This window comes from Buteo buteo, chromosome Z (assembly GCF_964188355.1).
Source record: "Buteo buteo chromosome Z, bButBut1.hap1.1, whole genome shotgun sequence".
Classification (NCBI taxonomy): domain Eukaryota; kingdom Metazoa; phylum Chordata; class Aves; order Accipitriformes; family Accipitridae; genus Buteo; species Buteo buteo.
Genome location: NC_134204.1, coordinates 11839689 through 11865886, shown reverse-complemented (window position 1 = coordinate 11865886; position 26198 = coordinate 11839689). Strand labels below are relative to the sequence as shown.

Sequence of the window (26198 nt, the reverse complement as noted above, 5' to 3'; positions counted from 1 at the left end):
CGGGGAGCCAGCCGGTGCAGGGCGGCTTTGGCGGCGGCTGGCGAGGGTTCGGGACGGCGCTGGGAAGGCAGGGCCGCAGCGGCGGAGTTTGCTTTGGCGTGAGGGCTGCAGTGCGTTCCTCTGAGCTCATGCTCTGGCTGCACTGCCGCCGCCTCTTACTGGAACCCACCTGTGCTTGGGGACGGGAACGGGGGCTGCGTGTCGCCCGCCGTGGGGCGCCGGGAGAGGGTACGGTCCTGGGGGACGGGGCTGTGCCAGGGGGTCTCCCTCCGTGCCCAGGGAGGGAGTCCCGGGGCCATAACGTGTTCTGGGGCAACAGTGACTTGCAGAAGGGGCTGGAGGCTGGTCTCCACGCCTGTGCTGCATGGCCCTGCTGGGAAGGGGATGCCAGGGACGTGGTGCTCCCCTGCCCAGTGCCCAGCCTGAGGACAACCCTGGGGTGGCAATGACACTGGGATCACCTGTGCCCCCGTGCTTTTTATTTCTTGCGGGGCTGGAGCCAGCTGGTGAGGGGTGCACAGGGCAGGGGCGGCTCTAGGTACTCGGTGATGGGAGTGGAGAAGGCTGCGTTCCTCCGAAAGGGACTGTCCCCGCTGCAGATGCTGGTGACACCCTGGAAGGGAGGGAAGCAAAGAGGTGCCTGTCAGAAGCCACTGAGTCGCCCCAGGTGCTGGCAGGGCAGGGTGCTGGGGGGCTTACAGGCAGGCTGCGGGCTTGCTCCAGCCAGAAGCTGCAGGGCTGCTCCGTGCAGTAGTTGTGGGGCTGCAGGTGGAAGCGATGTGACAGTGGGCAGGGGGAACAGCATGCCTGGGGGACACACAGGAGCCTTGCGGGCTCCCTAGGGACTGCAGTGAGCTGAGTGGGGGCTCACCCCTGCCTGTACCTGGGTGGCAGGCAGTGGTGTGAACTGGCAGTCCCCGACGCGGTAATCCCGGTGCGTGGTGGAGACCGACTCCATGGGCATCTGCCGGGGACGGATCTCCTCCAGCATCTCTTTCCTACCGGCAGAGCAGACCCCACACCCCTCAGCTTTGGGGTGTCCCCTTGCCCTGGGCAGATTCCCTTCTCCAGGGCATGGCTCCAGGGGTGGGTGGCAAGCGGGGGTGCAGGCTTGCCTGTATTTCTGGTAGAGCATGGACTCCAGCATGGCCTCCCGCTGCCCTGTGGGGGGAAGGTGCCATCAGCTCCGCAGCTAAGATCCCTTCACTGCCTTTTTGCGGGGCACACTCGGGTGGGGGGGGGGCCCTCAGCCTCACCTCGCCCCAGCAGCAGGGCCCTGTGAGGTGGGCGGTAGGTGTCCTTTGTGGTGGTGCTGTCAGTGGGCCGGGAGACGAGCTGGTGGACCAGCAGCCCGTGGTGGCCGTGCCGGTAGGTGAAGCCCTCGCTGCCCGGCTCCTGCCCTGGCATGGTGTCCAGGTGGTTCGTGGCTCTCTGGGGATGGAGAGCAGGTGCTGCGGGAAGGGGGCAGGAGCCCACCCTGCAGTGCCACGTGTCCGCTTCCAGCTTTTAGGCTTTTGATAGTCCCATGGAGCTCTGGGCAATGTTGGGAGGTGGGGGTAAGTCACCCCCTCCTGCTGAGCATCCATAAGTTGGGGGCACTGCCTCAGACCTAAGGTCATGCCACACAGGCCGGTGCCCGACACAAGCCCTGGGAGCAGCCCCAGAGGCATGAGCTGCAAAAAGGGGGAACGGTCCTTCCAGCCAGCTCCCCAGGAAAGCTGGAGTGGGGACACCTGCGACTTAGGCAGGGCTGACCGCTCCTGCCTGCCGGGGGTCAGCCAGCCTCTTACAGCCACCCCCACCCCCCAGGTGCCCAGGGTGCCCCTACAGCTGGCCAAGCACTCTGAAGGCACTTGAACAAACTGTGGGGTCCCCAGGCTGTGGCATGGCTTGGCCCATGTCCCTGTTATGGGCTATGACAATCAGCTCCCGCCAACCCAGCAGCGAGCTCCCGTCTCTCCTCCTAAAGCCCCCCTGTCGCTCCCCACATGCCTGCCAGTGCCTTTTGTGCTATTGAATTTCATCCCCTTTCCATCCCGCTGGGCTCAAGGTCGTCCAGGGAGCCCAGGCTTGGCCAAGGGCAGCTATTTAAAGAGAGGGGGCTGCCTAGGAGCAGGGGGCTTCACGGGATCAGCATGTGGGACGTGGTGGGGCAGGTTTTGAGGGACATCTCCCCTGCTGGCCCCCCAGGCGGTGGTGGGGAGTTACCTCCTCCTGCCAGTTGTGGATCAGGCAGCTCCCCCGGGGCACCTCCCGGCTGGGCTGCTCTGCTGGCGGCTGCAGGGAGGTGGGCAGCACTGGTACCGCAATGAGGGGCACCTCGGTGGGGCAAGTCCCCCACTTGCCGGGGCAGGGCGGCAGCTCGACACCACAGGGATCCTTCCCAGCCTCAGCAGCTGGCACCACGCTGGGCACTGCTGGCAGGGCCTCGGCGGACAGCTCAGCCATGGCTGACACCATCTCCTGGGGCACCTCGGCTGTGGCTGACATCTGCTGGGGCATCTCGGTCACGGTCATCAGTGTCTCCCTGTGGCACGGGGGCTTTGCTGTGGGCACCTCAGGCAGAAGGACATCACGCTGGAGCCCAACCACGCACGGTGGCCTCTCCGCAGGGCACACGGGAGGCACGTGGCCCGTCAGAGCCACCCTGCAGGTGGGGACAGTCCCTGAGGAAAGGCGGTGGGGTGCATCCTTTGCCCCCTGTCCGACCACCATGTCCCCATCCCCCACCAGCGTGGGCAGGGCCCTGAGGCTGGGGACCCCGGGTCCCCCACAGTGTCACCCCCACCCTGGAGTGGGAGACAAGGGACTCCTCTCCCTTTGCAGGGTGGAAGCGGTGCCTGATGCTGGGTCCGTGCTCTGGAAGGGTCTCCCCCGTCCATAACATCCCCCCCTCTTGCCCCCCACCAGCAACATCCCCCGCACTGTCCCCAGCCCAGAGTCTGCCCCCCCCCATGCCCCCCCACCCCACTGTGCCCCCTCCCGGCACTCTGCACCCCACAGCACCCCCTGCCTGGGCTCTGCCCCCTACCTCCTTCCCACGTGTGACCCCCCTCGCCATGCCCTCGACCCCCCCCCATCTCCTAATGCCCGCCCCTCTCCCCTCAATGCTCCTTAGGCCCTGCCCCCAGCCCACCCAGGCCCCGTGCCCCCCAAATGTCTCCCTCGGGGGTCACCCTAAGGCCCTACACCCCTTAACGCCCCGCCCCGTCCCGGTACCCCGTTCCGGGGGTCTCGGCCCCCCGCCGCCGCACTCCGGGCTCCATGGCGCCTGCGCAGGGTGAAACCGCTCCGTCTCCATGGAGACGGTAAACACCGGCCGCGCCCCGCCCGCGGCCGCAAGCTCATTGGTGGCGCCGGGTGAGCGCGCACCTCCCATTGGCGGAGAGCCTGAAGGGAGGAGGGGGGCGGGACCCACTCGGGGGCAGGATTGGAGTGGAGAAGGGCAAGGGGGCGTGGCGAGGGGCAGAGGGGCGTGGCCGGGGTAAGTGGGCGTGGCGGGGGCAGGAAGGGGCGAAGGCGCATGGCCGGGTCTGCTGGGGGGCCGGCTCCAGGACCGGGAATTGTCCCTACCCCTGGGGGTCCGTGTACCCCGGCCCCGGCCTGCCTTGGGTCTGCCACCAAGGAGGAGCCCTGGGCCCAGCCAGGGCTCGCAGGGCCTGGCCTGGGGGCAGGGGTGGCCCCAGAGGCTCTCAGGGAGGGGGGACACGGGTGGGCACCGCACCCTGGCAAGGACAGCTCGGCCCCGCGGGGCCTGGGAACACGCTGCTCCCCACGACACCACCCAATTGACACCCCCCCACCGCCGTTTGGGCCTGGCCCTCGGGTGTACCCACCCACCCCAGGGACCCAGGCCTGGCCCAGGGTGACGGGGTGGGACGGTCCTGGCGCCTGGCTGGGCGCAGACAGTCCCCTGCAGGCGTGGACCAGCTCCCCTCTCACCGCCAGCCCTCGCTGGGCCCTCCCCGGCCCCCCATCCCCACGGAGGCCTGGCAGAAGAAGGGCCCTTTGATAGCGCGTGGCGGGCTCCGGCGCGAGGGCTGTTATTCCAGCCCTCTGCGGTGCGCACCGCTGGGGCCACCGCGTGCTCGGAGCTGGGGCCTCTGTTTTTCCTGGCTGGAGACGTGCCTGGCCCCTTTGGCCTCGGCCGGCCGGGGCCCCCAGCGGGTACCGCTCCTCCCTCCGGGCGCTGGGCCTTGCGCCAAGCAGGGGCTCCTTCGAGCCCATCTGCTGCGCAGCTGCGGTGAAGAGGGAGAGACGTGCGCCGGAGCTCAGGCTCGGCAAACTGGAACCCCCCCTCCGCCCTCCCCACCATGCTGGGGCCGCACCAGCCCTGCTGCCAATGGAGGTGGGTAATCTGGGTGGCCTGAGGGCTGGGTGCTCGCTGCGAGGGTGCTGGGGTGCGTGCTGCCGGTGGTGCCCCCCACGCTCAGACCCGGGCACAGGGCTGGCCCCTGAGGTGCACCCGTACCCCAGATCATGCTGGGGTGTTGGGGGGTGGCAGCCTGGGTACCCTGCCCCAGCTTGCACCCTAGGGTGGTCTTCCCAGGAGCATCCCCGGATTCCCCACCAGACACACGTCGCCTTGTCCCCAGGGCAGCCAAAAGCCTGGCCAGGCAGCACGGGTGCCAGAGGGACACCGAAGGGACACTAAAGGCACCACAATACAGTGTGGGACAGGGACCCTGGTGATGCCAGCCTGGGGGTGTGCACTCACCGTGGGGCAAAACACTCTGGGGTGGCATATGCGGCATCGCCGTGGGGCTGCACCCTGGCAGCACTACCGTGGGGCAGCAGCGCTGGAGCTGCTGGAGCACATCTGGCTGCCTCTCGCCAGCTGACACATCCCCCGCCGCCCCCCTGCCCAGATCTTTTGGGAATTTGCGTCATTTGTGATAGTCTTTGGCTGAGGAATGAAAACAGCCGTTGGCCCCCCCTGCTCTCCCCCCGCCTCAGCCCAGCCCCATGGGGCTGTGACCGCTGTGCTGCCCCGGGACTGACAAAATAAACCTGGCGCAGAAGGAAATGCAATTGCAGGCGTCCAGCCCCTGACCTCACGTGCCAGCACTTGCCCTCCGCTGGGCACAGCATTCCCAGGGGACTGCTTCTGTTGAGCCCTGGGAGGGGGGTGATGCACTGGGGATTCCTGGCTCCTCTTTGGAGTCCTCACCTCCCCAGGGACCCCCAGCCCCTCTTTGGGGTCCCCAGCTCCAAGGCAGGGCTGTCCCATGTCCAAGAGTGACCCCAACTCGTGCTGAGGCTCGAGCGGGTCTCGGTGGCTGGAAGCAGCAGCACCCAACATTTTTAAGGTTCACTCGCACCCCAAAACCATTCCTCGTACTATACTGGGTAGGTGGGGGAAGCGACTGGGCTCTGCCACAACCCCACGCTGCTCCCCAGGGCGGGGGGGGGCCCTGCCGCCAGCGCCACCGAGCCGGAGGCTGAACAGAGCCGTCATTCTCCCCGGCGGGCTGCGGTCCCCTCTGCGGCTGGCGGGGGGCCCAGGCGGCCCCCCTGACGGTGCCAGGTGGGCCGTGCACCACACCAGCACCGGCCCCCCCCAAAGCTAAATATAGTCACGGCGCCCGTCCACGTCCCAGCGCTCTGTGGTGTGCAACGCTTGTGTTTTGCACGGCGGTGCATGCGCATGGGGGGGGCGTCTGGGGTGTGCGGCACGATGTGTTCTCTGACAGTCGTGCGTGCATGGGGGGGGGGTCTGCTGCACGCAACGCAACGTCGTGCACAGGGGCGCGCACGCAGTGGGGGCCTGGGGTGTGCAGGGCAGCGAGTTTTGCACGGCGGTGCACGGGCCGGCGAGCGCGGTGGTACAGCGGTTGGTGTACGTGCAGTGGGCAGCAGGCACACCAGGCAGCCCACCCTGCACTGCCCTTAGCTCATGGCTGTGAGACACCTGGGAGCTCCCAGCGAGGGTCCTCGGGGGTGGAGTAGATGTGCAATTAGCGCTTTTAGTTCAATTTAGTGCAGTTAGTTCACTTTTGCAAGGCAGAGAAGCCATCAGCGCCCGGCGCAGGGCTCTGGCAGTAACATGGGGCTGCTTGGTGGGCACCCAGGTGCAGGGTGGGGGGCACGCAGGGGTGCTGGGGCTGTGTCGTGGCAGTGGGGCTGGGTGGGCGCCCCCGGGACATTCCCCAGCTCGGGGACACCCTTGCTGCACCCAGCCTGCCCAGCACCAGGATGGGCCTTTTGCCTGTGGGACGTGGGCACCCCCCAAAAACCTCTTGCTTCAACTGGGGAGCTCCACAGCATCTCCAGCATGGGCAGGTTGGGACGTGGGGAGCCCAGACACGCGTGTCGTTCCCCCCCCAAGAAGCAGGGCACCAAGTCCCACCCGTGTCCCTCTCCCACGTCCTGCTGGTATGTCCCTGCTGCTGTGATGCCCGAGGCAGCCCACCCCCAGGAGGGCCACCCCGACACAGAGCCACTGCCAAGGAGATGCTTTATTGGGGGGCGGTGAGTCGGGGGTGGGGGGAGTCAGCCAGGGGGCCAACCCAGCTGCCGCCCCCCCAGCACGTGGAGGTGCAGATGGTAGACGGACTGGGCGCCATGTTTCCCGTCGTTGATCACTGCCAGGAGAGGGATGGGAGTTGGGGTGGGGGGTCAGGCTAAGCCCACACATCCCCAGCCCCCCTCCCCCCGGGACCACCGGCGAGGGTCCTGCCCCATAGCACGGCAGGGGCCACCAACTCACCGAGGCGGTAGCCGTCAGCCAGCCCCTCTGCCTGCGCCGTCCGTGCTGCCACCACCAGCAAGTGCCCCAGGAGCTGCGGGGGGGGGGTCGGGGAGCCGGAGGGTCAGCACCGTGCGTGGCCGTCTGTCCGTCCTCCCTCACCCAATGTCCCAGGGACATAGCCCCCCCCCGCCGCAACCCACCCGGACTCACCTCGGTGTCCTGGGGACCCACGCGGCTGATCCGGGGGATGGGGCGCTTGGGGATCACCAAGAAGTGGACGGGGGCTTGGGGGGCCACATCGCGGAAGACCAGGCACTGCCGGGGGAGTGGTGGGGAAGCAGACTGAGCCCGGCACCCATGGGTGCTGCCCCCCCCCCCAAACCCCACCCCGGTGGGGACAGGCGGCCCTGCCGTCCCCGCTACCTTGTCGTCTTCGTAGAGGATGGTGGCGGGCACGCTGCGGGCGATGATCTTGCTGAAGATGGTGGGCTGCCCGCTCGCCTCCTCGCCGGCCGCCGCGGCTCGCCGCGCCTCGCCCACCTCCCCGTCCGGACCGCCGGGCACCGCCACGCAACGCTAGGGCCGGGGGGGGGCACACGGCGGGGGGCTTACGGCCTGGCCACCCCCCCCCTCCGCGGGGGGACGGGGACCCCCCCAGCCTGGGGTGGCGGGGGCACGGGGTGGGGGGGTGACACGCGTGCAAGGGTGACGGGCGTGGGGGTGCATGGGGGGGGGGGGAGTGGTGATTGGGGTGGTGTGTGTGTGGGGGGTACCGGTGTGATGGGATGCACGTGGGTGCTCCCAGCCCCCCCCCCCAATCCCCCGCCGCGGCGTGGGTGTGGGTACTGCGGGGCTCACGCCCCACCGCGGACCTTGCCCGGGGGTGGGAGCAGGGCGAAGGCACGGCCTGGCCCGGCCAACCCCCCCCGGTCCCAGTCCCGATCCCGGTCCCGGTTCCCCGCCCCCCCCCCGACTCCCACCCTCGCGCCCACCTGCCCCGCGCGCAGCGCGCCCCGCGCCGCCCAGCCGCGCGCCAGCCCCCGCGCCAGCAACGCCGCCATCGCCGCCGCGCCGGCACCGCCCCGCCACCTCATTGGCTCCCGCCCCTGTCACTCCCACCCCCGACACAGACCCACCCACCCCCTTGGCACCTTAAAGCGCCCGCAGGCGCCTGTGCCCACGCGTGTCACGGCCGGGTCCTGTCCACGCCGAGCCCCCGCCGGAGACCAGCGTGTAGGGCTCCCCGCCCCCCGTGGGTGCCCTGAACACGGGTAGCGGCACAACCCCCACCCCCTGCCCCCCACAGGTGGGTGCCATGAACACGGGTGGCGGTGCCCCCACCCAAAAAAGACGACCCCGGGGAGGGAGGCTGGGCCAGACGGTGTTTATTGGGTGCTCAGAAGCCCATGCGTGGGCGCTTGCGGCGGGGCTGGGAGGCGGAGGAGAGCTGGCTCTGGGAGGAGGGGATGCAGAGCTGGCTGGCCTGGCTGCCAGGGAGCTCCGGGGGCTCGGGGGGGTCGTCGGCCCACACCGCCAGGTAGTCCCGCAGCGTTTTCCGCCGCTCCTTGGGGATGCCACGGCAGCGCAGGCTCTGGGAGGAGAGCAGGGCTTCCTCGGGCAGCGGTGATGCCGGTGGGACGCCAGCTGGTGGGGAACCCTCCCGTGGTGGGACCACAGTGGGTGGGCCGGGGGAGAGCGACGTAGGGGCCGTGTCGCTCAGCTCCGACAGCTCAGACTGGTAGGTGAGGGAGGAGGTGAAGCTGGCCGAAAGGCTGCGCCGGCCCTGGGCTCGCTTCTGCCGCCGCCGCCGCTCCCGCAGCGCCCGCTGCCTCTGCGCCATGTTGAAGCTCGTCCTCTCCTCCCACCACTGCCCCCAGTCCCCGGACCAGGCCGCCGTCAGACGGGCGCTCAGGGGGTCCGGATCCCCTGCCAGTTCCAGGGGCTGCGGTGGGGTGCAGGGTTGGGAGGCCAGGGGGTCCCAGCGCTGGATGCAGCCCCCTTCCCGCATGGTCTGCCGCAGCTGCCGGCGCAGCTGCTCGTGCAGGGTGCTGGGGCCCGCCAGCGTCGCCAGCTCTTTGCGGGTGAAAAGGCGCTTCTGGCTGAGGGTGGCGGGGTAGGCGTGCCGGGGGGGCTCCCCACAGTCCTCGGAAAGAGCCTTCAGCCAGCGGCGGTAGCGCAGGGCTGCGGCTGGGCTGGGCACCGCCGGGGAGGGCTGAGGGCTGGCACAGGGCTGCTGGGGGAGTTTGGCTTCCTCTGGGGCTGCTGGCATGCCCACGTCCTCCTCGTCCTCATTGATAATCACCTCCAGGTTGGACAAGTAGAAAGTTTGCTCTTCCTCCTCCTCTTCTTCTTCTTCTTCTTCTTCCTCGCTGCGCAAGGCTGGCGGGCTGCTGGCAGGAGTCTCAAAGAGTGGGGAAGAGCCAGGGGCTGTCATGGCCTCGTCCCCTGAGGTGGGTGCAGGGGGCTGCGCTGCCTCGTGGGTCAGCCTCTGGCAGAAGACGTCCCCAGCCTCGGAGAGCTGGAAAACCAGCAGGGACTCCCGTGGACCATCCTCCTGCAGTGCAGCAGCCAGCCCTGTGGGGACAGGGGAGGCATTGCCACTGGTGTCCTGGCCCTGTGGACCCTCCTGGGACTTGGCCAGCAGTGGGGGCTGCCTCCGCCCGCCACCACAGGCACACCCCCAAGTCCTTTTCTAGGTCATTAATCTCTTTGACAGGGTTGTTCAGGGCTTTGCTTTTTCAACCACTCCCACCCTGCCCCAGGGCACGGCAAGGGCTATAACCCCAACACGCCTCCAACCCACATTCTCCCCCCCAGGACCTGCACCCCAGGATGATGCGGGGCACCCACCGGCAGCCGGGGCGCCAAGGCGCTGCTGGAGCATGCGGTGGCGGTGCGGGAGCTGGACGGGCAGGTGCTGCAGGCAGCTGGCAATGCTGTGCAGCTTCTGTGGAGGCCCCACCAGCTGGCAGGCCGACTGGTTTCCCCCTGCGGAAGGACAGGCCAAAAATTGGTCAGTGAGCACCAATGCCGGGGCAGCAGCTAGTCCCGGTGGCAAGGAGGCTGGGAAGGAGGCACAGAGGAGATCTGGTCCCGCAGTACCCCAAAGCCCCATCTCTCACCCTGGTATTGCAGCAGCAACAGCTCCTGAGTGTGGGATGCGCCGAGCAGCACCTTATGGCTCCTCTCGGGGCCACCCGGTGTCAGGTGGGCAAAGAGAGGGGGGGCCTTCATCATGTGTGCCCACTTCAGCACAGGCACCAGTGGCAACCGCTCATCCAGCACGTACACGGAGAACTGGGACAGGGAAAGGACAGCACGGCTCGGGGGGGCTCACCCAAACATGCTGTGGCAGCCCCCCTCAGCTGTGCGATTCTCCCTGCCCCACGGGTGCTGGGAGCGGGAGCTGTGCTGGGCTGTCCTCCCTCATCCCCGCTGTCCCTCCAAGGTGCAGCAGGACTCACCTGGGTGGTGACAAGGTGCTGGGAAGGGTGAGCCCTCCCCAGGTACATGGGCAGCACCACGCGCTCACCCTGTTGGCAGCCTGCTTCCTCGCCCACCTTGAACAAGTCGAAGTGGCATCTCTCGGGGGCCTGCAGCAGCAGAGCGGGGTCCTGTCAGCAACCCGGGCTTGGGAACCCTCTTCCTTGCCCACCGCCAGCCCCCTGCCCACCTTCCTGGGCTCACCCGGGCATCCAGGCACTGCAGGCCAGTGCGGTCGGCACAGCTCAGCACCCGCGGGTGGGCAGTGAAGTCGCTCCAGCGCCAGGGCGAATGGTCCCGAAAAAACATGGTCTGGGGGTCATGGCGGAGCCGCTGCAGCCTGCGGGGAGAAGGCAGTGCTGGCACAGGGCAGAGCTGCCCCTCTTGCTTGGGTACCCCCCACACCCCTGAGACGCAGGGTCTGCGTGAGCCTCCTCCCAGCCCCAAGTACCCCATCTCACCCCCTCTCGACGCTCCAGAGGTAGACGGCTCCGCTCTGGGTGCAGACGGACAACTCCCCGGGGAGGTGAGGGCTGCGAGATGGAGGGCATAGCATCACCGTGGGGGCAAGAGCATCCGCCACAGTGGGGAGGGCTGCAGAGGCAGCAGAGCCCCCTCCTTGCAAAGCTCTGTTCCCCCAGCACCTACCTGACGGTGAGGCAGGAGGCAGGCACACTGGTGCGGATGACCTGCAGCGGGGTGGGGGCCGCCCCTGTCCTGCCCGGCACCCTCCAAACGCCGCAGTGATAGTCCGAGCGGATGCCAACAAAATCTGGCAGGGAACAGGAGGCAGCACGTGAGATGGCAGCATTCAAGGGGCTCCCTGCTGTCCCTCCACCCCACCCCACACCCTGCCCAGCCTGAGGTGCGTATCCCAGCCTACGGATCCCAGGGCTGGCTCACCTTCCCCATCCACTCGGGCAGCAGCCACTTGCCGGATGTGCCCATTGAGCTCAAACTGTGCCGGGGAGCCCCGGGCACGGGGCAGCTCCTCTAGCACCACGTCCTGGAAATCTGGGGTGCTGGCTAAGGGCAGTGCAATGCGATCCCCTCTCCCCTCCCCAAGGACACCCCATGGGGAAGGATACAGAGGTGGTTCATGGCCTGGCCTCCGGGGTACACCAGGCGGCCCATGCGTGCCCCCACGTCTTTGGGGGGCAGCCAGGCCAGCGCTCCCCCGGTAGAGCTGTCGTCAAAGAGCAGGCTGGCCCACTGCAGCAGCAGCTCCTCATGCACACAGTCTGCCAGCAGCCCCAGTGGCACCTCAAAGAGCCAGTCACGGCAGAGGTGGGAGAACCAGCGCAGGCGGGGGGCAAGGTGCTGTCGGGGGCAGCCGCTGCAGGAGTACAGACAACATCAGGTGTGGGGAGAGAGCAGGAGACCTCTCAGCACTTTCCAGGGCAGAGGACATGGGGACACTTACCGCCTGGCCTCCAGACGGCCAATTTCCTCCATCAGGGCCGTCATCCGGATGGTGTTGTCCCGGGCCTGTCTCTGTGGGGAGAAGAGGCAGAGGCTGGGGCTGGCAGCTGCAAGGGGAAGGGTGGGGGGCAGCATTGTCACCCCTGGATGGACACTGACCCTCAGTTTGGAGTTGCCCAGGTAGAAGTTCTTGTGCAGCAGCCGCCCCAGGGAGCCAAATGCATCTTCTGGGTGGTCCACAAAGAAGTGGCCCAGCTGCACGGGAAGGACAGGGAGAGGTTGGGATGTGCAGGGATCCTGGGCTGTTCCCCCAGGTCCTTGGCGGGACACGGCACCCCAGGCCCTACCTGCTTGGTGAAGTCCAGAGCGGCTCCAGACTTGCCTGCCTGGAGCTTCCTGCGCAGGACACCACGGTAGAGGATGTCCTGAGGCACGAGCGAGGGGATCCAGCAGCCTGCGAGGAGATGGCAGGGGCTGGTTGGTACCATGCAAGTACCAGGACACCACTGTAGCACCACGGGGCAACAGCTTGCCCATCCCCGCTCCCTCCTGTGTGAGCACCCCCAGAGAGAGCTGCTAAAGCTCCCCGTGCCAGTGTGGCAGAGCCGCTGGGGGTCCCGAGCTGCAGGGCAGCTCGGCAGGCGGGTGCAGAGGCTGAACGGAGCGTCCCCATCGCCACTCCCCGGGCAGGCTACCCCCTCTTCTCCCACCCCCGGCGGCCCTCACTCGCGTTGGGAGGCAGCAAGGGCACGGCAGCTGCGTCGGCGGGTTCCCAGCTCTCGCCCGTCCCGCCGCGGCGGGGCACGAAGGTCGTCTCGGCCTGCAGGGAGAGGAGGCGGGAGGTGAGAACGGCCCCTGCCCGCACCCCCCGCCGGGCTCCCACGGTCCGGCCCGAAGCCCCGCGCCCGGGCAGGGCGGGTTGCGCCGCGACCTCACCTGGCGGCGGCGGGGACCGGCCTCCAGCACCTGCCCGTACTCCCCCCAGCCAGCGGCCGGTCCAGGGCCGCCCTCCTCCCGGGGCGGGCCGACGCTGAAGTAGGAGGGGAAGAGAACGGCCGGGAACTCCATGGCGCCGGGGGACGCCGGGCGCGGGGCGGGAACGGGCCTGGACTGGGCCAGAGGGTCCCGGGGGGTCCCGGGGGTGGTCCTGGCGGTGTCCCGAGGGGATCTCGGGGGTCCCGGGGGGGTCCCGGTGTCCGGGAGCCGTCGCCGGTCGGTGCCCAGGCGGGAACGGCGCCGCCACCGGAAGTGGTGACACCACAGGGCCGCGCACCAATCAGCGCCCGAGAACGGAGCGGAACTAGAGCGGCGCGCCGGAGGCAGCGCGGCGCGGATCACTACCGCCCCCTGGCGGTCGGGAGGTGCGTGGAGTGGGGGAAGCAAACACGCCTCCGCCGCCGGGACCGTGGGGGGCGGCGGGGACCGGGACGGGACCGGGCGGGGGGAGCGGTGGGGAGCGGGCTGGGCCAGGATCGGCAGGGCAGAGCACCCCCGGTAGTGGGGCTGCGCCCACCAGTAACCCGCCCGCCGTGGCCGAGGGGGACGGTGACGTCAGGAGAGTTCGGGGGTGATGTCAGGGGAGTCTGGGGATGATGTCAGGGGAGTCCGGGGGTGATGTCAGGGGAGTTTGGGGAAGCGGGATGAGATCGTTTCCAGTCAGGGTGCCCTCATCCCCGCAGGCGGTGCCCAGACCCCCTCTCCCGGACACCTCCTCTGTAAGACAAATATTATAAATCATTATAATAAGATGGCAGCCACCGTCGGAAAACCTCCCGATCCCCATCAAACACCCCCCATAGGTAGTCCCCCCCCCAGCCCTCGTAGGCAGCCCTCACTGCCGCCCATCCCCTCTCCACAAGACGCCCTCTGTGCCCCCGTCATTGTAGCCCCCTTGTCCCCCTGCACCCACAGCCCCACAGCCCCTTTCACCTACGCCCTGTGTCTCCCTTGCAGCCCAGCCCCATGGCCACCTGCATCCTGGCTCCATGTCCCCTGTCCCCCTCCCCTGTGTCCCTGAGCCCAGCTTGTGCCCCTGTCCCCCAGCCCTTATCTCTGTCCTCACACTGTATCCCCATCCCCTGCCCCAGGCCCCTGTCCCCAGCTTGTGTCCCTGTCCTCCAGGCCTGTATCACTGGCTCCAGTCACTGTCCCTGTCCCCAGCCCATGTCCCTCTCCCCAGACTGTACCCTTGTCCTCAGCCCTAGGTCCCTGTCCCCAGCTCCGTGTCCCCATTCCTGGCCCATATCTGTGTTCCCAGCCCCAAGTCCCTGTCCCTCAGCCCCATATCCCTGTCCCCAGTCATTGTCCCTGTCCCCAGCCTATATCCCTGCTCCCAGCCCCATGCCCTTGGCCCCCAGCCTCATATCTCTGTCCCCAGCTCCGTGTCCCTGTCTCCAGCCATTGTCCCTGACCCCAGCCCCATGTCCCCAACTCCAGCCTGTGTCCCTGTCCACAGCCCCCTATCCCCATCCCTCAGCCCTTTGTCCCCAACTCCAGCCTGTGTCCTTCTCCCCAGCCCCGTGTCCCTGTCCCCCAGCCCATGTCCCCAACTCCAGCCTGTGCCCCTCCCCCAACCCCACATCCCTCTCCCCCAACCCTGTGTCCCTGTCTACAGCCCCATGTCCCCAACTCTTGCCCGTGTCCCTGTCCCCCAGCCCCATGTCCCCAACTTCAGCCTGTGCCCCTCTCCCCCAACCCCACATCTCTGTCCCCCAACCCTGTGTCCCTGTCCCCCAGCCCCATGTCCCCAGCTCCAGCCTGTGTCCCTGTCCACAGCCCCATGTCCCTGTCCCACAGCCCTTTGTCCCCAACTCCAGCCTGTGTCCCTGTCCCCCAACCCCATGTCCCTGTCCACAGCCCCATGTCCCCAACTCCTGCCCGTGTCCCTGTCCCCCAGCCCCATGTCCCCAACTCCAGCCTGTGGCCCTGTCCCCCAACTCCATGTCCCTGTCCCCCAGCCCCATGTTGCTGTCCCCCAACCCCATGTCCCTGTCCCCCAGCCCCATATCCCCAACTCCAGCCTGTGTCCCTGTCCCCCAACACCATGTCCCCACCTCCAGCCTGTGTCCCTGTCCCCCAACCCCATGTCCCTGTCCCACAGCCCCATGTCCCCACCTGCAGCCTGTGTCCCTGTCCCCCAACCCCATGTCCCTGTCCCCCAACCCCATGTCCCCACCTCCAGCCTGTGTCCCTGTCCCCCAACCCCATGTCCCTGTCCCCCAGCCCCATATCCCCAACTCCAGCCTGTGTCCCTGTCCCTCAACTCCATGTCTCTGTCCCCCATCCCCATGTTGCTGTCCCCCAACCCCATGTCCCTGTCCCCCAACCCCATGTCCCCACCTCCAGCCTGTGGCCCTGTCCCCCAACTCCATGTCCCTGTCCCCCAACCCCATGTTGCTGTCCCCAACCCCATGTCCCCGTCCCCCAGCCCCATGTCCCCACCTCCAGCCTGTGGCCCCGTCCCCCAGCCCCAACATCCCCGTCCCCACCCGTGTCCCTGCCCCCCCCCGGCGACCCCGAGCAGCGACGGGGCCACCCCGGGGACAGGGGTGTTGGTGGGGAGGGGGAGAATCGGGTCGCTCGGGGGGGGGGGGGGCGGGGCGCTGCCGCCGGCGAGTGACGCGCGCGGGGGCCAATGGTCGCGCGGGGGCGGCCCCGGGGGGCGGGGCGGGTGACGTCATGGGGGCCGGGACGCGGCCGGGCTGCTGGCGGCGCGCGCCCCACGGCAGCCGGCGCGGCGGCATGGGCCGGCGGGGCGGCGGGGGCGGCGGGCAGCGGCGGCCGTTCGCCCCCCCCCTCCGCCTCCCCCTGCTGCTCCTGCCGCTCCTCCTCCTGCCGCCGGCCGCCGGTGAGTGCCGCCGGACCGGGGGCGCGGGGCGGGGGGGGGGGGGAGGTGTGTGCGCGCAAGGGGTGGGGGGCACAGGGACGAGTAACGGGGTGGGGGGGCAGGAGTGCGCGTGCGTGGGGTGCGTGTGCCGTGGGGCGCCGGGGTGTACGGGAAGGGGTGCGTGTGCGAGGGGGACGAGGTGCGCGTGCAGTGGGGCGCGGGGTGCGTCTGCCGTGGGGGGTGTGTGTGTGTGCGCGCAATGGGTAGGAGGTCTGCGTGCTGTGGGGCCGTGGGGGGCGTGCGCGGTGGGGTGCTTGCGCAGTGGGGCAGGGGGATGAGCTTGCGATGGGTACGAGGTACCCGAGAAGTGGGGAGGTGGGGTGTGCGCGCCGTGGGGTGGGTGAGAGCGGAGCGCAGGGGTGTGGGCAGTGGGGCGGGAGGTGCACGTGCGGTAGGGGCACGACGTGGGTGCGATGGGACACCGAGACGCGTGTGCGACGGGGCATTTGCGTAACGGGGCATGGGGATGGGGGTGCAGAGGGTACCAGATGCCCGTGCAACGGGGCGCGAAGGCGTGCGTGCGGCGGGGCATGACGATAAGCGTGCCGTGGGGGCATGGAGCACCCACGCAGTGGGGCAGGGAGATGAACGCGCGGTGGGGCACAGAGGTGTGCGTGCCAGGGGGACGCAGGCGGTGCATGTACAGTGGAACGCCCTGGGGAGAGTTAGGGGGGGGGGGCATGGGCCGTGGGCCCGGGGGGTGCAGATGGAGGGCAGAGGGCTGTGTGCATGCAGTGGGGCAGCGGGGATGGACAGCCTGCAGAGAGGGGGGTGTGCGCGCAGCTAGGCGTCGGGACGCGCCGGGGGCGGGGAGACACACACAGCAGCGGGACTGTGTGAGGTGACGAGCGAGCTATGGGGCAGGGGGAGCTGGCTTGGTGATGGGGATGCGGAAGGGTGCCCAGGGGCTCGGAGGGGGCATCCCCTGGGGAGGGAGGCAGCTGGCCGGCGGCTGCCGGTGCGGCGGGGCCGTGGACGCCGTGGGGCAGCGGTGGGGGCGGCCGCGGGAGCTGTCCGCGGTGCTGACCGCCTGCCGCGGGAGCTGTCCGCGGTGCTGACCGCCGGCCGCGACCCGGGGCTGTGGTGCCGGAGTGTGGGGGTCCCGCGGCTCCGGCCGCTAGCTGAGGCAGAGGGGCACTTGCTTCCCCGCTCCCCCCCCCCCCCCCCCCGCCCTCCCTCCCCTCTTTCCGTGGGAAATCCCGCTTTGTGCTCCAGCAACCCTCCCGTGCTCCGGTCACACGGCCACGGTGTTTCAGACCGGCCCTCTGCCGGCAGCTGGCTTCCCCCTGCCTTGCCCCGGGCACGACGTGGGCATGGGGTGAACCGTGTTGGGACAGGGAAGCTCCGGGTGCTTCCTCCCATGCCACCTCCTAGAGCTGCGTTCAACATCCCCCGTCCTCCCTGGGGTTCCCTGCCGGGTCACTGTCCCCACGTGGGGAGGTGAGCTGTGGAGCGGCTTGTTGGTTCATGGTGGGGAAATTGGAATCGGGTGCTCTTGCATTGAGACAGGTATTTCATGCTGGCTTGTGTCGTCTGGAAGTGAAGGGGAGGGGGAGCTGCCTTTGTTCCAGGCAAGGGAGCAGATGCATGTCAGTGTACAGCCAGCTGGGGCTGCACACACGCAGCAAAAACACACATGCACACAAGCACATGCACCAGGCGCATGCTGTACAAAGCAACCCTTCTTCTCAGCTATCCCACTCCCCACTGGATGAGTCCTTCTGGGCACAGCCCTGCTCCCAGCCCAATCCTCTGCTGGCAGCCACCTTGCTGGCAGCTTGTGTGGAGGTGTGTCTCATCCTTGGTGCATCTCTGGGGAATAATGGATGGGTGTCCCAGCCTGGCACTGGGGAAGTATGGCAATGGTAGGGTGAAGTTACAGCTGCTGCGTGGAGACAAGGTCTCCCTAGTCTCTACTGTGCCAAGGACGTGGCTGCCCCTCTGCTGCCGGGGCTCCTGGAAATCAAACTGTCAGACAGTTGGGCAGGGGGAGGTAGCCCCAGTGTGTGCCGTGGGCTTGCAGGAAATGTCTTGCAGACATAGGGTTGTGCACAGCCACGCGTACCCATGCATGTGGGTGTGCACGCCTCCACTTTGCCGAGCATGGAGCCAGCACCCACATATGCGTATGTGCACACATATGTGCACCATTCCTCCTCTGCAAACCACGGGAGAGCTGGGAGGCTGTGCAGGAAGTGCACTGCTCGCTCCTTCTCGTGGCTCTGGGGTGGGACTCTGCGGTTTATGATGGGCTCTGTGCTAAGCCTCCTCAGCAGGCAGAGAAGGGGGGAATCTGTGTCCATCGGGGAGCTGACCTGTTGGGTCAGGGCTGGAGCCATGAGGAATGGCCCTTTATTACAGGTAAAATGCAGGGAGCAGGTCCTCACTGAAGAGGACAATGAATTGAAAGAGGTGGGCTGCACCAGGGCAGAGCCTGAGCAGTCAGGGCTGAGGGCTCCTCAGGCTCCAGAGGATGAGTGCCCACAGCTTGTGAAACTGGGCTGAAGGCAATGCTGAAGCAGGCATGATGCAGACTGTCCCAGGGCTGGGCACAGCTGACATCAGCCCTGGGCACTCACTGAAATGGCACAGTCCCAGCCCCTCCTGCCTCCAGGCTGCCGGTTTGGGGACATGTTCAGAGCCTGGGTGGGTGGGCCTGGTCTGGGAGGGATGCTGCACCCCACCGCAGTCCTCCACCCTGCTGAGAGCGCCTCGGGTCTCCTCTGCAGATGGGCTCTTTGTGACCGACTACTTCACCCGCACACCACGCAAGCTCAGCCCCTTCCGCTCCTTTGCCAGCATTGAACTCTTCCACTTCCACATCCCTGAGGACACAGTCATCGCCGTCTGGAACCTCATCACCTTCAAGGAGCAGGGTGGCACCTTTGGGGACCAATGCCCAGACCGTAGCATCACCGTGTGAGTAAGCAGCCTGCTCTGTCTGTTTCCTTCCTGCCTGCCTCTGCCTGCCCCTGCCTGCTGCCCCTGCTGCCCTCTGCCTGGACGTGCCCTGGACCCTGCCTGCTCTTGGCCACTTCCTGCTTGCACGTGCACAGGTGCATATATGTATACGCATGTACACATACAGAGGAGCACTCATGCACACACATGCATATGTGGGTACACACTTGTGCACAGATGCACGTGCACCCATGCATATATGCACATATGTGCACACACATACACAGGCATGCTCAGTCCCCATGACTGAACTTCCCAGGACCGTTGCAGGCTCCACTCTTCTGTGCACCTCATGCATGAACAGTTTTGCTTGAACACCCACCCAGGGAAGCTCACAGCCTCCAGCAAGGTCCCAGCTTACAGATGGCTTCCCATAATGTCTTTGAGCTTTCTAATAGCATGGAGGACAGAACCCCACATGTAAAGCATGCTGGCCCTCCCATGATGCCCAGCCTGCACCCTGCTAACTGCTGTCTCTCCTGCAGGTATTTCCGCTCAGGGGCTCCCTCCGTCATTAACCCGCTGCACACACACTTCCCCAAGGACACGGCTGTCCCTGGCTCCTTTGCGCTGACCCTCACCTGGACCCTGCCCAACCGCACCACCGGGGTCTTCAATGTCACCAGCCCGCTGCCCGGGGATTGGTTCCTGGCTGCCCATCTGCCCAAAGATGAGGGCAAGATCTCTGTCAAGGTGAAGGGCTTGGGGGGACCGTGGGGTGGCAGGGCTCGCTGCAGGGCTCTGCCGGGGTCTGACTGTTCTGGTCTGGCAGTGCCGGGGGCAGGTGTCCCAAGTGGGGACAGTGCCTCATGCTCCCTGCCCCGTACTGACTGTCCTGCTGGTGCAGGGGCTCTACGAAGAGTGCCAGTATCTCTTCCAGCCGCAGCTCATCGTGCAGCGCCTAGTGAACATTGCCGTGCTGTACCCTGGTTACGTCACTGAGCAGAGCATGGCCCCCCACAACCGCTCCTGCCTCTACAAGTGAGTGTGAGAGGGTCTCCTAAGGAGGGGGCATCCCCAGGGTGGGAAGCTGAGGGTGCCCCCTCCCTCTGGTTTGCCTCCCCAGCCCCGTTGGTCCATGCCTAGGAGCAGGACCTGACACCGCTGTCCCGCAGGGTGTTTGTGCCCAGCTACACATCACGAGTGCTGGTGGAGGTGCTGCGGTGCCGTGGGGTCGAGGGCTGCCCACTCTGGCTGCGTGTGCGGGCCAAGGCTCCCCCCCTGCACAACTCCACGGCGCTGGACTGCCGGGAGCATGCACCCTGCCAGCTGGCACTGGACCTGCCCTTCTGGCAGCATTGGTACTACGTGCTGGTGGAGAAACACCCTGGGGTGCCAGGCACCGTCTCCTTCCAGGTCACCGTGCAGCTCACAGGTGAGGGTTCATGGGGAGGTGTGGATGGGGGGCATGGTCTTGACACTACCTGGGTGACTGGTGGGGGAGTAAAGGATGCCCGCAGGATCTGGCCCCAGCTAGGCACAGGATTATACCCAGTTCTGCTGGGATGGAGACACTGGGAGTTGTTGGGGCTGGGTTGCAGATAGAGGTGAGCGGTGGGTAAGAAGGGGAGGTGGGAACTCAGAAGGGGTTGGATGAGCTGTGCAGTGCCCAAACTGACAGCTCTGCCCCCCGCAGACTGCTCCCGACCCAGCCTGGCCCGGCCACCCTTCCTGCCCTCCAGCGCCTCCATGAATATGCCCCACTCCTTCGGCTCTGTGGGCGGGCTGGCACTGGGGGACAGCCCTCCGCCTGCCAGCCCCAACGACACGAAGCATCCAGTCCCCATCTCCATCGCTTCACCCGCCGGCGAGCGGTGCTGGCCGGTCCGCCCCACGCTGCGCAATGAGCTTGACACCTTCTCCGTCCACTTCTACATCTTCTTTGGGCCCAACGTGTCAGTGCCGCCCGACCGCCCTGCTGTCTTCGTCATCAACCTCCTGCCAGTGCTGGACAGTGGTGGGGTGCTCAACCTGGAGCTGCGGCTCAATGTGGTGAGATGGCCATGCTGTGCCTGGGATGGGGCAGGGCAGCCCAGGGTGGGACAGGCTGGGAGATGGGTGATATCAAGGCTGCAGCAGGGCAAGGAACAGGATTTGAGGTGCTCTTGGTTCACGGGCCATGGTTTGGGAGCTCTTGGGCTATGGAGCACAGATTAGAGTGCTCCAAGGGCAGGATGATGGCCTGGATCTGGGGTGTTCTTGGGTGATGGGCAGTGGGTTTGGGCACTGCTAGGTGGTGTGCCGTGATCTGGGTGCTGTCAGAGCAGGGGACATCCCTGCCACTGGTTTAGGTCCATCTCCTTCTCTGCCTTCAGAGCTCCCTGTGTGGCGAGAACGTAACAGTGTTCGGGTGTCTGAACCACGAAGTCCCACTGACGTCCAGTGACAACGCGTCGGTCACCTGTGAGACAGGTAGGCTGGGCTATGCATGTTCACCCTGCCGTGGCTGTGGGGGTCACACCCCGCAACGTGTCTGGCGAGAGGCTGGGTGGGAGATGGCAGAGACCATAAGGGCATCTGGCCCTGGAGCCTGGCACAGGGTGCTCTGTCCCTGTCCCAGCTCTGCTGAGGGGAAGGGGCTGCCCCTGCCCTGCTCACCCGGAGCTCTCCTGGCCCACAGAGTCCCTGGCAGGCTTCCTGCTCTCTGTCAACGCCACGGCCAGCCTCAGCCGCCTGCGGATCCCCTACCCCCAGACAGGCAGCTGGTACCTGAGCCTGCGCTCACTCTGTGCCACGGAGCACGGGTAAGAGCCCCCAGCATGTCCCCTCCCTGTGCGCCCAGAGGGGATGTCCCCACCATGGCCTGCATCCATGTGTGCTGTGGGTCCGTGGGTGTGCCCAGCCCCTGCGCTGTGTGTCACCGCTCACGTGTGTGTACGCGGCTTGGTGGGCTGTGTGTCACCATGTGAGTGCCTGCGTGGGCACGGATGGCTCTATCTTGTGCCTGCCTGACCATCTGTGGGTCCCTGTGGCTCTTCCCTCTGTCTCACGGTTAGGAAGCGCCTGTCAGCTTGCGAACGCCGTGCATCTGTTGGTGCCTGCCATCTCCGCCGCAGTGCCCATCTGTACCTGTGCCCAGGAGGGGACTGGGCTGTCACTGCGAGGACAGGGCTTGGCTGTGTGTATGAGGGGGCAGCTCTGATCAGGCTGCTGTGCCCCTGCTCTGCTCAGCATCTCCAGGGACCAGTCCTGTGTCTGTGGTTCTGCTCCTGGCTCACGTGTCTGCCTGAGAGCCCTGCGGAGGAGAGGGGCTGTTGTGTGCCTGTGTCTGTACATGCCAGAGTCCCTGTGGGGCTCTGTGCCGTGCAGATGGTGCTGTGTGAATGTTCAGTGCATGCATGCAAGCAGCACTGGGTGTTCGGTTCATGCACACGGATGGCACTGCATGCACATTTGGTACATGCATGCAGACAGTACTGCATGCACGTTTGGGTGCACACATGCAGACAGCTCTGTGTGCATGTTCAGGTTTGTGGAAGCAGGCAGGGCTGTGTGCAGATTTGACTGTGCAAGCACATGCAGGGACAGCAGACGCACGTGCAGGCGCACCCAGTGCATGTGCACAGGCAGTGCTGTTTGCATGTGTGTGCATGTTGGGGTGCCTGCGCGTGCGCAGGCAGAAGTTGGTGCGTGCTGTCGGGACGTGGGTCTGTCTGTTCTCCTGCGTGCTGGGTCTACCAAGGTGCTGGGTGTGCCCAGAGCCCTGTGCATGGGCATCACAGGGCCATGGGGGTGCTGTGCCTGCTCTGACTCCTCTGCTGCGTTTCTAGTTTACCCTGAGTTGCCAGCTGCAGTCGGTCCTTCCTTGACAGAGCCACATGCAGGCATTGCAGGGCACGGTGTTTGCACAGCAAAATCCAAATGAAATAGGAGCCAGCTGAGTGTGTTCCTAAAGGCAAAGGGGGTCTAAGTGTGGCCATGTTCCTCCTGCTTACCCAGCCTGGCACAGACAACTGTAGCCCACAAGGTCCTTGGGGACCAGCTCTTAGCTGCCATATGTAGCACCAAAGCAGCTCATTTCTGCTCTTGCCCAGTCCCTGGGTCTCCCATCACCTGCCGAGTCTGGGTGAGGTGGGTGCCTCTGCTGGAGGCTCCTCAAGGGGCACAGGGTGAGGGCTGACCCCCTGCTCCTGTGCTGCAGGTTTGAGCCCTGCACCAACGTGACAGCCGAGGTGTACCTGCGCGCCTACCTCTCACCCTGCATCAACGACTGCGGCATCTATGGCCAGTGCAAGCTGCTGCGCACCAACAACTACCTGTACGCCGCCTGCGAGTGCAAAGCTGGTGAGAGCTGTCTCGGGCACCCATGGTGCCCACTGCACCCAGGGACCCCCCCCGGGCATCCTCCCCTCCTCCCCAGGCGTTGTGCACCTCGTTAGTCCCCCCACATCAGCTCTCCACAGGGCCCTGGAAAGGGGCTTCCCTGCTCCCTCCCCAGCCCCTGTGAGTGCTGCAGGGGTGACAGCGGCTCTCCCCGGCCACAGGCTGGAACGGCTGGGGCTGCACAGACAACGCCGAGGCTTTCTCCTACGGCTTCCAGCTTCTCTCCACTCTGCTGCTGTGCCTCAGCAATGTCATGTTCGTGCCTCCCGTGGCCATCGCCGTCCGCAGCCACTACCTCCTGGAAGCTGCCGTCTACATCTTCACCATGTTCTTCTCCACTGTGAGCATGGGGTGGGGGCAGCTGGGGGGCAGACAAGGGGCTGGGGCTGTGTGGGGTGGCTCTCACACCCTTTCCCCCTATCTCAGTTTTACCATGCCTGCGACCAGCCGGGCATCGTGGTGTTCTGCATCATGGAGTACGACGTGCTGCAGTTCTGTGACTTCCTGGGCTCCCTCATGTCTGTCTGGGTCACCGTCATTGCCATGGCCCGCCTCCAGCCTGTAGTCAAGCAGGCAAGTGTGGGAATGGGGCATGTGGGGTGGGCACAGAGAGGACCTGTCCTGATGTGTGCCCTGCTGCCCCACAGGTCCTGTACCTGCTGGGGGCCATGCTGCTCTCCATGGCTCTGCAGATGGACCGCCATGGGCTCTGGAACCTGCTGGGGCCCAGCCTCTTCGCCTTAGGGATCATGGCCATTGCCTGGGTAAGGAGATGCTGTCCCTGTGCTCTTACGTCCCCATCCTGGCTGCGCTCAGCATCCTGCCCAGCCATGTAGACCCACTCCTCTGCCAGCATCTCCCCTCTGCTGCCTTCACCCTTCCCCATGAACCCCCCTCCCTGGCTCCTGGGGGATGTGGCATGGCAGCACGGGGGCTGTGCCCATCCCTGCTGGGGCTGCCTCTTTCAGTTCCCCCTTTCCCCACCACAGACAGCTCGCACCATCCGGCGCCGCCACTGCTACCCACCGACCTGGAAGCGCTGGGCTTTCTACCTGTGCCCGGGGGCACTGATCGCGGCGGCTGCCGTGCTGCTCTACGCCTTCGTGGAGACAGAGGAGAACTACTTCTACATCCACAGCATCTGGCACCTGCTCATCGCCGGCAGCGTCGGCTTCTTGCTGCCGCCCCGTGCCAAGCCCAGCAGGCGCCTGGGGCCGCTGCCCCGGCGCAAGGGCTGTGGGTACCAGCTCTGCGTCAACGAACAGGAGGAGCTGGGGCTCGTTGACCCAGCCGTGGCCTCCATCAACAGCATTTGTACCAGCTGATGCCGACGGCAGCCCGGACTCCTCTGGCACGGACAGCAGCCCCACAGGGCCCCGGCACCAGCTCTCTTTGCCAGCCACCCATCCCTGGGAGCAGCAGGACTCCTCTGGGCAGGCACAGAGCCACCCGTGCCGCCCTGTTCTTGCAATTACAGCCTGGTTGAACTTGTCTACAGGAGTTGCTGCAGCTCAGTCCGGTGCAGAGCTGGGGGGGCTTGAGGCTCCACTGGGGATATGCTTCTCTCTTTGCTGGGCCATGGAGGTACCCAGGGAATATGGCTGGGGGCGCAGCAGGGAACAGCAATGGTCTCTGGCTCTCACTCAGGGGTCTGCAGCAAGAGCTGCTACTCTGCGGTGGGCTGCACTGGGCCTGATGCAGCTCTGGCATAGAGCAAGGTGACCAGCAAGAGGTGGGGGGCCAGGGGCTGCAGTCTTTCCGCTCGCTGCAGGGCAGGCTGCAGATCTGGGATGACTTTGTGGTGGCACTGTGCTCTCACGGGATGGCTGTAATGCCTGACCCATGGGCAGCTGTGCTGTGCCAGGGCAGCTGGGGTCCTCTCCAAGCCGGCAGGACCACGGGGAGCCCATAGCCCTGGGGTAGCTGCCACTGGGTAGTGGTGCTGGTGCTGCCTGCTGTGGCAATGCACAGGTCTGAGAGCACACTACCTGCAAGGGCCACATCCTCAGGAGCCCACAGCCCATTTGTGTCACCCTGCTGCCTGGAGCAGCCCCCCCTCATCACCCAACACGTGGGTCCATCCACCATGGAACAGTAACCCTGTGTCCCTGTTTTTGCCACCAGCCGTGAGCATCTGCTATGTCTCTGCAGGGCACTGAGTATCAGTGGGACAGGGCATTGCATGGACTGTACCCCCGCTTCTGGTTGGGACAACGCTGTCTCAGCCCCTGTCCTCATCCTGCCCTGTGGTCAGATCCACAGGCTCAGCACCCGCTGGAGCCAGTGATGACCATGGTGTGGTGGCAAACACCCTCACAGGGCATTTCCACCCTGCTCCTGCAGCTTGGAGAGGGCAAGATGGGCCAGAGAGGAGTGGGGAAAACCCAATTCCCTTTCTTACCCCTCTGGGGACTGCTCCAGCCCCCTGGGCTCTTCCCAGCTCCACAGGGGTCTTCAGGGGTGAGTCTCCAGGCAAAGCTCTGCACCAAAGCAGTCACATCCTGGCTCAGCAGGGCCCACATGCCAGCAGCCCCCTCCCCATAGCCTGGGGACAGATCCAGACACAGGGAGATTTGCTGGATGCCTAACAGGATTAGCAGCTGTGGGCAGGCAGGCAGCTATGTAATAGGATTGCAATCTAATTAAACCTGCTGCTTGGGAGCTGGGCCCCAGCTGGCCGGAGCGGGGTGGGCTTGGTGGGCTGTGAGTGTGGCTGGAGGGGGTGGCGGGGATGGGGTGAACAGAGAAGGAGAGGTGAGCTGGTGAGGGCCACGGTGGCAGTGCTGGGTTCAGGGCTTTGCTGCCTGCATCTCTGGACCTTGCGGGGGATCATGGCCGTGGAGACCCAGCCTGGCGTGGAGGTGCGCCGGGCAGCCCGGGGTGGCTGGGCAGGAGCCCCAGTCACTGTGCAAGGGGGCTGGGGGGACCTGCACCTGCCACCCTCCTTTCTCCCAAGAGCTCACCCTCCAGCCCTTTCTCTGCCACACAAAATGCCCTGTCTGGTCCAGCCAGGCAGCTGATTAAGGATTAATTTTTTAATTAAAAATATTACTCACTTCACCAAGTCCAATTGCATCCCCCTGGTCCTAGCAGTCCCCAAGAGAATGAGGAGCTCAGCTTTAGCTTTTACGTCAGCAACACACTGGAGTGCGGTGCACACCGAGCACAGGGCTCATGCCACCCCAGTGTGCGCACCAGCCCAGCGAGTGGTCGTGCACAAATGCGCCCCAATTTCATGGAGGTGTCAGTCCTCCACACAGCATCCTTACCTGACCCTCAGCTCCAGCTCACTGCTGTAGGGCTGAAGTGCAAACCCACTGCTTGCCAAGTTTGTGTAGACCCTGCAATAACAGAGCCTAGCAAGCATGTAATGGGATGTGCATTCCCCTTGCAAGCAGATACACAGCCCCTGGCCTGCCCCACGGCAGACAG

At 66.3% G+C, this 26198-nt stretch overlaps 4 protein-coding genes across 8 annotated transcripts; 1 reads left to right on the top strand and 3 right to left on the bottom strand.

The window, feature by feature from the left end:
* Positions 1 to 464: 464 nt before the first annotated feature.
* Positions 465 to 3300, bottom strand: SPAG8 (sperm associated antigen 8). Of its 3 annotated transcripts, none has more exons than XM_075019495.1 (7): positions 3220 to 3300; positions 2209 to 2647; positions 1257 to 1431; positions 1116 to 1161; positions 884 to 998; positions 700 to 762; positions 465 to 613 (listed from the first exon to the last, which is right to left on the bottom strand). In XM_075019495.1, the coding sequence occupies exons 1-7, from the start codon at positions 3264 to 3266 to the stop codon at positions 479 to 481; spliced, it is 1020 nt and encodes a 339-aa protein (XP_074875596.1). In that variant the 5' UTR covers positions 3267 to 3300; the 3' UTR covers positions 465 to 478. The 3 variants fall into 3 exon arrangements, with proteins under 3 accessions (XP_074875596.1, XP_074875598.1, XP_074875597.1); XM_075019497.1 differs by having other exon boundaries at positions 2209 to 2527; positions 3220 to 3268; XM_075019496.1 differs by lacking the exon at positions 700 to 762.
* Positions 3301 to 6440: 3140 nt separating this feature from the next.
* On the bottom strand, positions 6441 to 7823 carry HINT2 (histidine triad nucleotide binding protein 2). 2 transcript variants are annotated; one of them, XM_075019987.1, is made up of 5 exons: positions 7684 to 7823; positions 7115 to 7267; positions 6902 to 7033; positions 6710 to 6782; positions 6441 to 6584 (listed from the first exon to the last, which is right to left on the bottom strand). In XM_075019987.1, the coding sequence occupies exons 1-5, from the start codon at positions 7783 to 7785 to the stop codon at positions 6493 to 6495; spliced, it is 552 nt and encodes a 183-aa protein (XP_074876088.1). In that variant the 5' UTR covers positions 7786 to 7823; the 3' UTR covers positions 6441 to 6492. The 2 variants fall into 2 exon arrangements, with proteins under 2 accessions (XP_074876088.1, XP_074876089.1); XM_075019988.1 differs by having other exon boundaries at positions 6902 to 7006; positions 7684 to 7822.
* Positions 7824 to 10843: 3020 nt separating this feature from the next.
* Positions 10844 to 12970, bottom strand: TAF1C (TATA-box binding protein associated factor, RNA polymerase I subunit C). The gene is made up of 7 exons (XM_075019986.1): positions 12533 to 12970; positions 12323 to 12416; positions 11944 to 12050; positions 11756 to 11851; positions 11598 to 11668; positions 11078 to 11510; positions 10844 to 10946 (listed from the first exon to the last, which is right to left on the bottom strand). Exons 1-6 carry the CDS (start codon positions 12662 to 12664, stop codon positions 11201 to 11203), a joined length of 810 nt encoding a protein of 269 aa, XP_074876087.1. The 5' UTR covers positions 12665 to 12970; the 3' UTR covers positions 10844 to 10946; positions 11078 to 11200.
* Positions 12971 to 15324: 2354 nt separating this feature from the next.
* On the top strand, positions 15325 to 24259 carry TMEM8B (transmembrane protein 8B). Of its 2 annotated transcripts, XM_075019984.1 has the most exons (13): positions 15325 to 15443; positions 18212 to 18401; positions 18929 to 19136; positions 19291 to 19424; positions 19559 to 19818; positions 20080 to 20435; positions 20759 to 20855; positions 21064 to 21187; positions 22585 to 22727; positions 22928 to 23106; positions 23193 to 23339; positions 23414 to 23530; positions 23756 to 24259. In XM_075019984.1, the coding sequence occupies exons 1-13, from the start codon at positions 15338 to 15340 to the stop codon at positions 24089 to 24091; spliced, it is 2397 nt and encodes a 798-aa protein (XP_074876085.1). In that variant the 5' UTR covers positions 15325 to 15337; the 3' UTR covers positions 24092 to 24259. The 2 variants fall into 2 exon arrangements, with proteins under 2 accessions (XP_074876085.1, XP_074876086.1); XM_075019985.1 differs by lacking the exon at positions 15325 to 15443 and having other exon boundaries at positions 18313 to 18405.
* The last annotated feature ends 1939 nt before the right edge of the window (positions 24260 to 26198 follow it).